The sequence below is a fragment of the Haliotis asinina genome, chromosome 3 (assembly GCF_037392515.1).
Source record: "Haliotis asinina isolate JCU_RB_2024 chromosome 3, JCU_Hal_asi_v2, whole genome shotgun sequence".
Classification (NCBI taxonomy): Eukaryota; Metazoa; Mollusca; class Gastropoda; order Lepetellida; family Haliotidae; genus Haliotis; species Haliotis asinina.
In genome coordinates, this window is record NC_090282.1 from 5,270,793 (window position 1) to 5,286,847 (window position 16,055).

At 39.7% G+C, this 16,055-nt stretch overlaps 1 protein-coding gene across 2 annotated transcripts in view; it reads left to right on the forward strand.

Moving 5' to 3' along the window:
* LOC137277342 (myogenesis-regulating glycosidase-like) overlaps nucleotides 1-15,462 on the forward strand; it is an 87,135-nt gene extending 71,673 nt beyond the window's left edge. For both annotated transcript variants that reach the window (XM_067809031.1, XM_067809032.1), the window contains one exon: nucleotides 9,022-15,462. In XM_067809031.1, the coding sequence (XP_067665132.1) occupies nucleotides 9,022-10,953 (1,932 nt within the window). In that variant the 3' untranslated portion in view covers nucleotides 10,954-15,462. The remainder of the gene's footprint in view (nucleotides 1-9,021) is intronic.
* The last annotated feature ends 593 nt before the right edge of the window (nucleotides 15,463-16,055 follow it).

Consider the following 16,055-nt stretch of genomic DNA (forward strand, 5'->3'; position numbering starts at 1 on the left):
ATGCTAATGACTTATCTTTGAGCCTGTCAGTGTAACACTGCCAGTCTAGGTGGATCAGCAAGGGAGAATCTCTGAGGCTGTGTAAGCGAGCAATACTCCTGCTACAGTGATGACACTGAGAGACACTAGTCTCTTGGAATCAATATGGATGGCAAGGCTATGTGTTGTAACCTAAGCCACTACCTATAGTAGGTCTGTCATTGCACAATAGCAGCAAGTCCTCAGACATCCCACGCAACCTCATGTAGGACAACACACACAGTTTCTACTCTCACCATAACCTACAGGAGTAGTCACTGTTTCAGAAATCAATTGTACCGATGCTAACCATACTTCTCCTTTTCCGTTGAAGTCAGGCAGCAGTGTTCTCTGTGACATGGTGTTGCCTGCAAAGTTGTGTATCACTCCTGTGATAAGTTAGACAATGACGAGGGGTGATTGTGTTAGTCAGGACTGCAACTGTTTGAGGTCCCAAGGGCTTTGGACTGGGATGGACAGAATAAGTTGTATCTGCGGGTAATGCAGATGTTGTGAGGAGACGATGAGGGTGTTGACTGTTGACACAGTTCATTCGTGTTCGTGGATTACTGTTGCGGTGGTTGTTTTGGCGATGTCCAAGCTGGTGCTGCAGGAGATTTGTGCCACCCCTGACTGCTTCATGGTTGACTACCCACCTGGGGTAAGTTCCTCCTTGCAAAGCCGTAATGGAGGAATCATGACAGTCTATTGATTCTGCGAGCAAATCAACAGATTTGAGTGATTTCTACCACTTAATATATGTTATAGTTCATGTACAAACAAAGTTTGTTTGATGACCTGTATTTGCAAAATGATACACCCAAAATGACTCACCTGATACACCCATCCACTTGATAAACTCATCAACCTGATACACCCACCCACACGATACATTCACAAAATACATCCACCCATCTGGTACAGCCACCCGCATGAAACACCCAATTACCCGATACACGTGTCCACGTGAAACACCCACCCACCTGATACACCCATCCACCTGAAACACCCACCTGATACACTCATGCATCCACCTGATACACCCACCCACCTGATACACTCATCCACTTGTTTCACCCATCTGATACACCCATCCATTTGATACACCCATCCACCTGATACACCCATCCACCTGTTTCACCCACCTGATACACCCATCCATCTGATACCCCCATCCACCTGATGCACTCATCCACCTGTTTCACCCACCTGATACACCCATCCATCTGATACACCCATCCACCTGATACACCCATCCACCTCATTCACTCACCTGGTACACCCACCCATCTGATATACCCAACCATCTTATCCACCTATCCACCTGACACATCCACCCACCTGATACACCCACCCACCAGATACATCCACCCACCTGATAGACCCACCCACCAGATACATTCATCCACCTGATGCATCCACCCACCTGATACACCTATGCACCTGATTCATCTACCTGATACATCTATATATAATCCACCTGATGCACCCATCCACCTGATACATCCACCCACTGGATACACTTATACACCTGATACTGTCATCCACAAGATACTCTCATCCACCTCATGCACCCATCCACCTGATACACCCATCTACGTGATACGTTCAACTGATACACCTATCCACCTGATACACCCACCCACCTGATACATTCAACTGATACACCCACCCACCTGATACACCCACCCATCATGTACACCCACCTTCAACAGTCACTAAACATATACAATCTTTCATTTGGTAACTTTGGGAATACAGTATTCCCTCAGATAATATCATATAGATTGTATTCAATTTAGTTTTGGATGACTTCTCGTATTTTAAGTATACACCCATTTTAGTCTTCCAAAAACATTGTGTCCAGATATTCCAGCTGGCACTGTTCACAAGATGTTACCAAGAGCTAACACACCAGTGACCATTCAGTGTTTAGTTTGAACCTTTGGCATCATGCATGAATAAGTGAAAACATCGAAACAATTTATGTCCTTATAATTATGTCATCTGAAAGGTATGGTGGGTATTGTTTCCGAAACCAACTTTCAGGTTTGGGGGGTATCCGGGTAATAATTAATATCATAAGTTTAGCTCCCACAGGCTATGTTTCGAGACAGCACTCTAATTGCGTAAGGACACCCATTCACCTCCCTGGGTATATCCTTTCTTTAATCGATAGGTTTTAAACTGTTGTTAAAAGGGAGGATTTTATGTATTTTATGAACAGTTTGTCTTTTTTTGTGTGTCACTTGGAATAAAATTTGCATCATATCGGCCAACACCTATTATGTTATATCATGGAAAGAGTTAAAAGATAAAAAGTCAAGTAAAATAGGGATTTTGAGGCTAGGAGATATCAAAAACAATTTGCTTGAGGGTGACAGATAACAATAAGAAAAATTAAACATAAAATCATTTTCTTGGTGAGGCTGACTACTTTTTGATCACCCCTTGTATGATGATGCACTGAGGATTGTAATGCAGCGACACTTCAGTGAATCATCCCAACCCTACTTGCTGTTATCTAAGACATGTTTGTGAGTTCAGTCTGTGCACAGACTTGCAGACCTGTCCATTAGTTCCTGCACGAATATACTCGTTACCTGTGATCAGCCCGGTGCCGACACTGAAGGCTGTCTGGGTGGTCCAGTGATGCTGCTACTCCTTCGTCCATTGCGAACAAATAGGTTATACAGATCAGCCTAAGGATGTGATTTTTCATGTAATTATTCTGTAATGCTGACTTTTTCAAGACAAGTCTGTGTGGTGCCTCATTGATTTTATCACAAATCGGTAGTACACATCACATGTAGTGTAGAAGTGATCCCTTAATTAACCTTGTTAAGCTTAACACTGTTCTTTACAGGGTTGAACTCTCCTGAGTGTTATCCTTGTGACATGGAATTTTTCAGTATTGACATGTGAGCAAACTGACATTCTGTTTGAAAGCATGATGGAAGGTAGTGTGCAATGTGCAACTACATTCAGCTTCATGGTTCTATTACAGACTGATTTTTAGGATTCTTCATTTCGTTGTATATTTGAACTTTGAGAACTTTCTCATAATTTGCAACTTTTTGAACTGATGAAGTTGAGTTTGCTGAGGGTTCATTTTTAGTTTGTGTTATCCACATGTTCTTTTATTGCACCAAAATACTGGAATATGCATAGAAACGGAGCACTGAATGGAGTTACAGAAAATGGTTGTCAAGGTGTCATTATTACATGCTCTTTCAAAGGAGGCTAAAGACTATCATTTTCAGTAGCAGGATGACTCGAACAATGGTTACACATTCTGTAGACATGTTACAGGTGAGAATTCTGTAGTCATGTTACAGGTGAGAGTTTCTGTAGTCATGTTCCAGGTGAGACATTCTGTAGTCAACTACAGGTGAGACATTCTGTAGTCAAAGAGATTCTGTAATCACGTTGCAGATAAGAGATTGTGTAGTCAAGTTACAGGTTAGTGATTCAGTATACAGGTGAAACATTCAGTAGTCAGGTCAGAGGTGAGAGATTCTGTAGTCATGTTACAGGTACAGCCTGTAGTCTTTCTAAAGAAGGTGAGGGATTCTGTAGTAAAGTCATATCAGAGCTATTATGTTGGTAAGTCACAGGTGAAATATTCATTAATGATGAAAAAATGACACCGTACATACTCACTGAGTACATGTTGACTCGCATGTACATGCCAAGTGTCGGTGAGATATTCTAATGCATTTGATTGATGAACAGGTCCAGTCTTGACTTTTGGCAAAGGAACATTTTAGTCAACCTTGAACGTGATGGAGTATTGCATCTAATCTGACTCTTCAAGTGATTCTTGAATTCAATTTGACATTATCAAACTGTAACTGTTAAAAGGGACAGCTGTGATATTCATTTGCAGATTTTATAGGTAAGAGTGAATGGCAGTTCAGAGACCACACAATGTCCATCAATCTGACCTTACTAAAATTATCTGATGTCAGCCTAACTCTTGTCTTTATGGTAACCAGATACTAGTATCATTTTGACTTTCCCTGGTGAGCCTATATTTAACGAGTCACATGATACAGCGAAAAGGTTTGCTTCAACAAGACTCATTTTGTTGTTTTGAATTGATTTGCTATTCACATGGCATATTTGTGTTTTGCTGTGACCAGAGAGTTTCACAAATCATGATATGTAGACAAGTTGTTGATTCTTGCTGATCACAAAGTGAGTGTTGCAACAGTGGTGTGTCTATGTTTAAGTATGGAGATTGTCTTAGATTTCAAGGCTGAGATAGCTTAGAGCAACATGCCTTTGAAGTACCAGGAGTTGAGTTAGGTGACTGGTTTTACTCCACATTGTGTTTAGTATGTGTTTACTGGCCTCACCAAGGAAGTAAATCCCCATGTGTTTCTTTTGTTTTAGATTTCAGTTATTGTGATCAGCACTGTATCCAGGGGCTGTGACCAGTCAGACTGTCTGGTAACATCCTCAGTAAATCTGTCTGGGGACTTCTCGCAATTGGTGTTTGCATTTCTCAGTTCCGTCTATTTAGCTAAGGATATTTTTGGAGGTAGAGATAGGATTCTTTGTTTTCAGAGAGTGGGTGAATAATTGTTATAGCTGTTTTAGCACATTGCAAAACTATATAAACAGAAAAGTCTGTGTACAGGTTTGGGTAGTTTTGTACTAGTTCTCGTCATTAGAGGCAACTAGTCAAGCCTTGGGCTTAAAGCATTTGCCTCAAATGACAAAGGTTTGGGATTTTCCCAAATTGCTATGGTGGGACAATTCTCCCTATAGGATAGGCCTCAAATCTCAAATCTGGCACATTCCTCCCTTCACTCACTCCCTCAATCCTTCTTCCCTCCTTCCCTTACTCATTCAGACCACCTGTGAAGGTCCCGGGGTATAATAGGCCTTCAGCAACCCCTGCTTGCCACAAAAGGCGACTATGCTTGTCGAAAGAGGCGACTAACGGGAACGGGTGGTCAGGCTTGCTGACTTGGTTGACACATGTCATTGGTTCCCAATTGCGCAGATCGATGATCATATTGTTAGTCTCTGGATTGTCTGGTCCAGACTCGATTATTTACAGACCGCCGCCGCCATATAGCTGGAATATTGCAGAGTTTTGCATAAAACTAAACTCATTCACTCACTCAGGCAACCATGGTTGCATATAGAGGTTTACTATCATGTGTGGTGACAGGCTTCTCAAGGGAGGTTTGGTACAGCGTACATGTTGAGAGGACTGATGTAAGTTCACTGATTCTACCTTAATATGTAGAGGAACCCATTAATCACATGTCATCCATGATCTGATTAGGAATTTGTTAAAAATGAAACAAGAACCTTTTAGTGCAGTAAAAACTTCTGCATCAAATGTATTAAACCCGGATGATTCATTCATAATTTTCTTCATGATGGCAGATTGTTGTTTTTTACCTATGCCTGTCGTTTTTGAATGATTGAGGAAGGAATATGACAGTGAGCTTAGGCTAATATTGACAGGCTGAAAAACATTGTCTGAATACTCTAATATTTTTCTCTTAACATTAATGTTCACATTCTTTTGGATTGATTTCTGTAAAATGAAGGATATGGCAATCCATATTCTAGCCTGCCATATTGTAGTCAGCAAAATGAATATCATTTGGACATATGTATATTTTAAAAAAGTATGCCAATGCTATATATATATACATTGTCATCAATGCCAATGCAAGATGTATATATATATATATATATATATATATACACACACATGAAGCATTTCCAGAGGAATCATTTGGACATATGTATATTTTAAAAATATATATTTTTCCACTATACTAACCGATTTTCTTGTTGATTGTTTTAATAAACAACATAATTGACTTTGGAATGTCCACTGGACACCGGTACAGCGTGATATACAACTTAGCTTGCCCGACAGAAAAAAACATCAAGGGACATCAAGCAGTGGGTCATTTCCAACCCTGATTTCCCCGTAATTTCTGTTAATCATCTGTTTCCTCCATTGCTTTGTCATTTGCATTTTATCAATCATGTAAATCCAATATCCTTTACTTTTGTTTAATGTTATGTATATGTGGGAAAGGAGCCGAAACAGAAGCTACACTTGCTTAGTTTAGGTCATTACAGGATAACAGTTAGGGCTGGCAGAAGGAAGATGTATGGTTCAGGGACTGTGAGACAGACATCAACTGAAATAGCATCAGATGTGACTGTAGCTGGTGCCTTGGACCAGCAGTGGAGACACAAATAAAACTTGTATGTTTGCGCATAATCAGTTACACAATTAAAGTTGCTTTGTTCCCTGAACATGAAAATAGCAACGTTGTCTTATATTTTTGGCTTTATTGATACCACGAGATTTACAGGAATATACACTACATCCTGGGAACATTAGTTGTCAAATGATGCATCTCTTGGCTGGAGGTTTATGGTTGTATTCTGCTGTAGGATGAATTGTATGTCAGTGTTGTCCTCCCTATGTCCCCAGGTGGCATAACTAATGGCTAGAGGCAAGGTGTTATGGAGTCTTCATTAGTCTTGTGTCTTTCACCCTCTGGTGGAGTTTGGTCACAAGTTTATCGGATCGGAAGGTGATAAAGAAGAAAAAAGTGGAGTGTGTGTTCCAGACACACAGTCTGACTTGTCTGAGGTCCATGAGTGATTGCAGTAGGAAACTAGATTAAATGTCACCCTTGTCCAGCAAATCTTTGCGTGCTTGGAGATGAGTGCTTGTTATTCTTTCAAAGTCAGTGATGCTTCAATTTCAATAAATATTATAAGCTGTGTCCAAGCCACAAAATCAATGCAGGTACTGACCTCTTATGACCAAATTGATGCAGGTGCTAACCTCTTGTGACCAAACAAATGTGGGTGCTGACACGATAGCGACCAGATTAATGTGGGTACTGACCCCATAGCGACCAAATTAATGTAGGTGCTGAGCCCATTGCGACCAAATTATTGTGGGTGCTGACACAGTAGCGACCAGATTAATGTAGGTGCTGACCCCATTGCGACCAAATTATTGTGGGTGCTGACACAGTAGCGACCAGATTAATGTAGGTGCTGACCCCATTGCGACCAAATTATTGTGGGTGCTGACACAGTAGCGACCAGATTAATGTGGGTGCTGACACGATAGTGACCAGATTAATGTGGGTGCTGACACAGTAGCGACCAAATTAATGTGGGTGCTGACCCCATAGCAACCAAATTCATGTGGGTGCTGACCCCAGAGCTGCCTAAGAAATGTGGGTGCTGATCCTGAAACAACCAAATTATTGTCAGTGCTGACCCCATAGCGACCAAATTAATGTGAGTGCTGACCCCATTGCGACCAAATTATTGTGGGTGCTGACACAGTAGCGAGCAGATTAATGTGGGTGCTGACCCCATAGCAACCAAATTAATGTGGGTGCTGACCCCAGAGCTGCCTAAGAAATGTGGGTGCTGATCCTGTAACGACCAAATTATTGTCAGTGCCGACTCCATAGCGACCAGATTAATGTGGGTGCTGACCCCATAGCGACCAGATTAATGTGGAGGCTGACCTCGGAGCAGCCAAAAAAATAAGGGTGCTGATCCTGAAACAACCAAATTATTGTCGGTGCCGACCCCATAGCGATCAAATTAATGTGGGTGCTGACACCATAGCGACCAGATTAATGTGGGTGCTGACCCCAGAGCAACCAAATTAATGTGGATGTTATCAACTCGTGGCCAAATTATTGCGAGTGTTAATTAATTTGAAAAATCAGAATTAATTTGAAAAATCCCAAGCCCATTTGAAAAAAATGAGTTAGTAGCCATGTTTTGATATAGTGTGACCCTAATCTCAGTCATTTCTAAGAAAAATTGATGCATGTTTTCCACATAAATTTATTTTGGACTACAATCTGGTTGACAATACAAATAAATGTCTCCATGCTGCCTCATCACTGGTGAATGTTTTCACATAGTAGCATCACAATATCAGTGGGTGTCTAAACATTGTTGTATCACAATACTGGTTGTGTTTACATTGTAGCATCACAATACAGGTGGATGTCTAAACATACTAGTATCACAATATCAGTGAATGTTTTTACAAAGGAGTACAGCAGAACCCTGTTTACTTGGACTCCATATATCTGGAAATCCCGCCTTCTGGACGAATTTTAGGTGAAACAAATCTTACCTTCAGTAATTGTACTCGCTTAGACAGACCCTGCGCTTTCGGACCAGGACGGATAATTTTTAAACCATTCTCATGTGTTTCCATTTAAAAATGATCCACTTATCCAGACGAAAAATATTGTGCATGTGTAAGTTTTACGTCAGTACTCTCGACTCCATTGCTAAGTGTATTCACTGTTGATCTGTCAGCAGGTGTTTGATGGCAACATCACAATACTGGTGAATGTCTTTACATACCAACCTCACAATACTGATGAATGTGTTTACATAGAAGCATCACAATACAGGTTAATGTCTTTACATAACAGCATCACAGTACTGATGAATGTCTTTACATAGAAGCATCACAATACTGGGCTATGTCATTACAAATTGGCTTCATCACAATACAGGTGAATGTCTTTACATAGCATCATCAAAATACTGGTGAATGTCTTTACATAGTAGTATGACAATATAAGTGAATGTCTTTACATAACAGCATCACAATTATACCTGACCTATATCTACAGTGCATGGGCTATCTTCAAGTTCCAGTCTGATCTACCGTGATGCGCACATATCTTGCATTTAAATTGTTTATGTGTTTACTTTGTCCTTGTCCTTTCTGTTTTCTCCTGAACGAAACACTTTGTGTCCTATCTCCTAGACTAAGATCTGTCTACTGTCTACTTTATTCATTTTGTCACCTTTTCCCTGACGTGTATACTGCACTTGGACTACCTGGCTCATGTTCCTGACCTGTCTACAACGCCCCTGACTACTTTATCATGTGTCTACTTTGTCCTGTTGGCATATTGTAATATGTAATTTCAAATATTTCTATTGTTTCAGGCTGTGCAGGCCCAGGAAAGCAAGCGCCGGAAACGGCGGATTATGAAAGTAGCAGTGTATTTCATGTTTGGTATCATTGCACTTGGTGTCTTTGCCATCTGGTTGTTTCACAAGGACAATGTTGCAGCCGTGAAACTTGATGCGTCCTTCACCTTCACAGTGAAGATGCGAACACTGGAGCTGGAGAACAACAATGAGGACACAATAATGTATGGTGACCTAGGGATGCATCTGAAGGCCACATCATATCATTACTGCTGGGACGAGCGCCGTCTAGAGTACAACATGCATTGTCTGCTGTGGCGAAAGATGGCCACTCTACACTTCTCTAAGGATGATAATGAAACACTGCCTTGTTACACTCTTGAGTGGAAGGGCTTGTCTGACAATTTCAAAGCTGAAGATTGTTACTATTTGCTTGGCTTTAAATGGTATGGATTAATAACTGATAAACATGGTATATGGCCCATGTCAAATCTAAATATTAAAAATGCCACGTTTTATCCAAAATATCCAGTAGGTCAAAAGAGAAATCGTATTCCAATGTGGTTATCATCAAAGGGAGTTGCACTTTTTGTGGACAGCAACACCCCTTTCTTGATATCAGTCAATACAACTGAAGAACAGCAGTTCTGCATGCTGTCTGAGTTTGCCTTTGATGACGTTGGCCTGGGAGGGAGCCTTCTGAAATACACAATCTGTCGTGGGACGGACATGAAAGATGCATACCATAAATCTCAGCAGCATATAAGAGAAAATTACGGTGACGACTTAGGACCAAAGGTTGGTAAAGTTATCCCCAACCCTGTCCGTGCACTTCTGTCAGAGGATGACATTCCACAGATGAGAGACCAGCTTGTTGCTTCTAAGACACAGTGTAGTTATGTTGAAATCTTCTGGGACTGGGAGAATGAGACTGGGGACCTTCAGTTCAACTCCAAGAAGCTTCAGAAGCTTCAGACACTTCTAGATGATCTGGCGGGAACTGATTGTAAGGTCTTGATGCCCGTGTCCACACTTTTCACATATAGATCTAAACATTTCATGGAAGGTATGGACAATGATTACTTCTTGCGTGATGAAATGGATATTGTTACCAAAATGATTAAGTGGCGAGGAAAGGAAGGTGCAGTGTTAGATGTGACAAACCCTGATGCCATTCAGTGGTTCCAAGGACTTCTTGAAAAGCTAGTGGAGGACTACAACATTGCAGGCTTTAAACTCCTGCACATTGAGATCCCACGACTTGTGACATATATGGATAAGAATGTCACATTCTTGGATTACCCTCGTCTATTTGCTGAAGTTGTTTCAGCAATGAATACATCAGTTGTTTTGGATTACGTCGCTGGATTCACCCCGGAGTCAGTGTTCACCTCCATCCATGCTGAATTGTTTGAAATCAATGGAGCCAAATGCTTCAATACAGTTATCCCGCTCACCCTACAGAACGGAATGGGTGGATACCCAAATATTCTTCTAGATGGATTGGCTGAATTAGAACTCTCAAAGGAGCTATTTGCTCGATGGTTGCAGCTGGCTGCATTTTTCCCTGGTATTAGGATCCCTATGTTATCAATTCTGTCCGAGGACGATGTGGAGGATCTGTTGGAAAGTGCCCTCAAACTGCGACAGAGCATTTTGACCTACATAGAGACCGCTGCCCAAAATCAAAAGGGCGACCCAATTATACGACCGGTCTGGTGGATGGAACCAAATGATCCTGTTGCACAAAACATTGATGATCAGTTCATGGTGGGGGATGTTCTTATGGTTGCGCCTGTGTTGTGTGAAGGAATGAAGACTCGTTCTGTGTACCTCCCAAAGGGAAAATGGCGCAGCAGTGGGAATAAGCCTATTGAGGGTGGACAAACCATCACTATCAATGTTAAAGATATAACAAATGTTCCACATTTCTTCAAGATACCATAGATCATGTCAGGGTGGAATTGTGATTGTATTCCACATAGAAAGCTGTTTAGAATGTGACATGTTTCACTGATCTGAGTTGTGTTTTGTGAGTTGTGAGGAACCTTTTGATATTATGAATATATGTGCAAGCTCTGTAGGGCAGAATCCTGTACTCATTGTAGATAAAGTCAGGAACTCTATTAAATGCTATATCAGTTGGAGACCGAAAAACAGATGTCTAGTATTTTTTGATCTGTAACTTTCTTGTTTATTAATCTGCTGTAAAAACTACATGTCTCTTCATGTTGCAGGCTAAATATTGCATCTGTCCTTCATAGACTTGTTTTTGAGGTTAAATATTTGTGTCATCCATCCAAAATTAGTATTCTGTTGAAATATTTACAGCACCAGATACAAAAGAGTATTGGTATTATTTAGTGATATTCATGTTTATTGTGAATGGTCACACTGGTATTTGAAGTGGTATGTGGATATTTGGTTATGTCATTGTTTTGTTCTTACTATCACTTGTGACTTTGCGCTCTGCCTTGAAACTTAACAAGACACCATACATGTCGGTGATATATGGGGGTTGTACACCTGAACTATCCTCCACAAAGCAGTGTTTTGGTGACAGCATGGGGTTAATAGCAACTAGTGTTGCAACTGCTTTGTGGAAGGAGTTGAATTAGGCACTTAATGTGAGAAGGAGAGTGTATCTATACAGCAGCACCAGTATACACTATCTGCCATGGTATACTGATTATTGGCTGCTATGTATGGATATGATGCATTTACAGGAGACCTACTGCCATCCGACGTGTGTGTATCAGTACTTACTCAGAGGCTGTTCTTATGTGCAAAATGGGAAATATCCCAAAATAAATCCATGGGCATTTTGCTGAAAATGATTTTGTTGATGCATGTATATGAATGACTGAAATGTTTGATGAAAAGAAATCCATTTTATTATTTATTTACCTTTTTTCTGAAGTTGTGTGTTATGTACATATACCATTTTGAGATTTGTTTTGTCTTAATCAAGACAAGTATTTCTTTCAGTGCAGGACTGTAAATGCATTAGACATATCATTGCCCAACACTGAATGCTGGGTCTTCATGTTTATAACGACTGACAAATTGTCTTACAATTACAGTTTACGACAGCGTTGTGTTTCATATGCATTCCTACCAAGACTGTTTTTGAGAAGACTTTTCTGCTCTACTGAGATTAAAAAAACGTGTTTTCTTTTTATTTTCAGGTCAGTTCACTCATTAGACATTTTCATGATTGAATTGCTTATGTAAAAAAAACCCCACAATAATTAAGTATATGAGTGCGAGACATCATTTATTATGTTAACGTACTGAGTTTCCAATGGGAATGATTTTAGCTCCAGATTTACCATGCTAAATTGAATTTAAAACCAACTGCACTTTTTAACCTGTTATTATAGGAAACATAAACATTGTCCGAGCAAGTACTTTTCAATAAAAATTACTGGATTCTGTGAACTGTCTTAATTCCTCAGAAAAATCAATTGGTGTTTGTAACATATTGATTTATTTTGATATTATTACCCTACTGAGATCTCCACAATTCTTGTACTGCCAGATTGTTTATAACTTGGTGAAACGTGTTGATGAAGCTGAAGTGTTTTGTATTTTGTACCAGCCTACTCTGTGTTTGATGGAATTTTGATTCTAAAGGTGGCAGTTCATATTTCAGCAACTGCAGGTGAGCTACAGAACATCATGGCTCTAAGTATTTGTCTTAGCTACAACATTCAACAGACATTAAACTTATACAGTGTTTCTTGTGGATTTGTATCTGTTAATGACACACATTGCCCCATTTCACCAATCTATCTCATTTCTAATTCCTCCCCCCCCCTTCGACTTTCCCTGGCTTTGACCTTATGTTCCTGGACCTATCCTTATTATCCATTCCAGTGTTAAATCCTCACTATCCCACTAAATCCCAAGTAAATGTATGTCATTACATTTTCTAGTTTGTTTTGTAAATGTCACATAGAATTTTTTTTATCATTGATCCTTATTTATGCTTCTGTTCCTGTTGAAAAGCATAAGATGGATGTGTAAATCTGGCAGCTAAAGTGTGGTAGTTAGTGAGTTATACCAGAAATGTTTGGTTCAGTGTTTATCGTCAGTTGTTTTCATTGAACAACTGTTGATAAACTCATGCTGAAACTATTGCTTGTAGCTTGTGAATGGTAGGTTACAATATGTTATACCTGTATCAAAACATCTCACCCTACTTGAGTAATACCAATGAAACAGTGTAGAATTATTGTCAAACTTTTTTGTCAGTTATAAGTGCTATGTAATATAATGTACAATCATGCTGTGAATATTTAGTATCTTGAACAATCTATCTATAGATATGTAGCATATTGAACAATCTATCCATAGATATGTAGTATGTTGAACAATCTGTCTGTTGACATCTAGTATGTTGAACAATCAGACTGTGGATATGTTTTATATCGTACACTAATGTATCACATCGGTTTACATACATTACGTGATATTGTTTTTTTTATTACAGCATATATAGTCTTATAGTCCATGTTCTGATACAATCACTTCATTATCTCCATGAAACACAAGAAGAAAATGTGAACTATTGCCCAGTTCATGTTGTACAAATGTTTATATATTTTATGGTTTTTGACAATAACATTGATGGTTGTCATGTTCTGTAAGCTTCCTATTGTCGCTGACCATGTCAGTGTTACGTTGCTTCCATTTATTTCACTCACAATGACATTTTTGTCTTGTCAGCAGTCTTAATCAACAATGAGTCTATGGAGCATTGTGATGATGTTGCAAATGTCTGTGTCCTTCCATGACATGACATCTTTGTTTCTTGATCTTTGCTGTTCTATGTCTGTTCTTATTATTTTGTCTATGGATCTTCTTTTAACCTCTTGGAGGATTCCAGGTAAGAATGAAGGTACCCAGCAACCTAGGGTTGGTAAGAGAGGTGATTTAGCGTCTTTGGAGATCAGGCTAGTTGGCCTTGACTGATTGGAAACAAAAGCTTTGGGTATCAATGACTGGTCTGTGGGCCAGCTTTGATTATTTACAGAGCACTATCATATTTCTGGAATATTATGAAGTGCTGTATGAAACAAACAAATACAAGCAGTTTGTGTCTCCTTAAAGGCTGTTTCCAAGCATCACATCCTTGTTTATGAGTATGAGATCATTGGACATTATTGATGGTTTAACAGTGTACCAGCTCTGTCGGATGATGACCTTCATGTTTTCTAGTGGTTACTGGATGGCCTGATGGAGTGGAGTAGTGGAGTTTGAACAACATCTACCACTTTAACACATTCAGCCTTTCTTCTCCATTATTGTCAAAGTGATTTCCCACTGTATTGAATTGTATTCAATTGAGGTCACTTACTAACTAATCATTTTATGCTTAATCAGTCTTTGTAAACACATTTTGTGTTTTCTATTTTTAAACATTGGTGACTGCTACTGATTCCTTTTTACTGATGGATACACCTTGCATCTTACAGCCCATGCTGTTGATCACTGGATTGTCTAGTCCAGACTCAATATTTTACCTGCTGGCACCATGTTGCTGGGATGTTTGCTGAGCGTGGCATTAAACAACAAACCAACCTAGAAGAATATTCCCTTGGCCTTTGGAAGAAAGGTGATTTGCTTCTTTACTGAGGTTGAAAACTTACTTCATGCTTTCATGAAAAGCACATTGCAGTTCACACTTACTCAGCCATTGAAGGGTTAACTGTGATGATTGAGCATTTCTGTGGGTTTTCACTCATTCCTCTTGCCCAACATTTACAGTAGTTAAACCTCTCTCCTGCGTGTTTGTGCCATGTGTCCATCTGTTAAAGTGTCCTTGGTATGTCAGTACTATGATGTTTTCAGAAACAGGTATATGCTGAAGAGCTGCAGATTCTTCTTCCATGTCAAGTTGACACATGACTCAGCTACTGTCATACCCAAACAGTCATAACCCACCTCTTTGAATGTGTTGTGGGCCCGGATCAAACAACTGGATGTGCTGTTGCACCAAGAGCTTCTGAGAATGATGACGAGCTGATAACTCTTGCTTCATTGGCCATTACCAGCTACATCTAACCATATTATACTGAAAGTTAAAGAGAGAGAGTAGAGACAGAATCACGTCTTAGTTTGCCAGTTTGGGTTTATAGCATCTGTGAAGGAAGTTTCATAAAGTAAGATAAACACTTGAATGTCTTGGTACAGGATCTGATGATTGTGCTTTTTCACCTGCTACAGCTTCATATTGTTCTGCAGTGTTGTGAATAATGGGTATATGTACTGCTTACCGTACCATATGTGTGTATATTATTTGGTGATTCCAGTAAGTATTGTAGCTTGTATTCTAAAGTGTGTGGTCATGCACAGTTTTGTTTGCAAATTTGGTTGTTACACTTTTTTTTACTGTGTTTTCAAATGGACTCTTGTTTTATTAAGAATAAACATTAAAGATAGTTTCACAAACTTCGTTGTATGTTCATGATGGCAAATTTCTGAACTTATACATCTTTGGTAGATCCACCATTGGGTAGAATGCACATCTAGGAATGGCGAAGTATGGAGGCTGACATCTAACATAGGCCTTGCTCCTCAAAGTGGCCATAGCATTGAGGTGTTGGTAACCCATACACCAACACAGACTTTCGACAGTCGTAGCACAAAGGTGATGGTAATCCGTACACCAACACAGAGTTACTACTGTCGACAGTCGTAACACAAAGTTGATGGTAAAGTTTATACCCCACTTCCGGTCTCGTTAACAATGTTTCCTTTCATAAAAGTGAAGGTGTATTGACCAACACACTCGTCAAATGTGTAGGTGCATCCTTAATACACACACACCTTTTCACACGGGTATACCGAAGCAATAAAGACACAACAAACGGCGAAATTTAATTTTATTTCAATGGTCTTACACTGAGATTTTGATCGTTTCACCACTTTCATTACTATTCTTTATGACAACCCGTTTCTTTGAAAGAGAGAGCTTAGAAACAAGTGTCGAGTCAGGGGTAACCGTTGAACCTGACTCCATGTTCGTGATTTTTGGCTTCGGG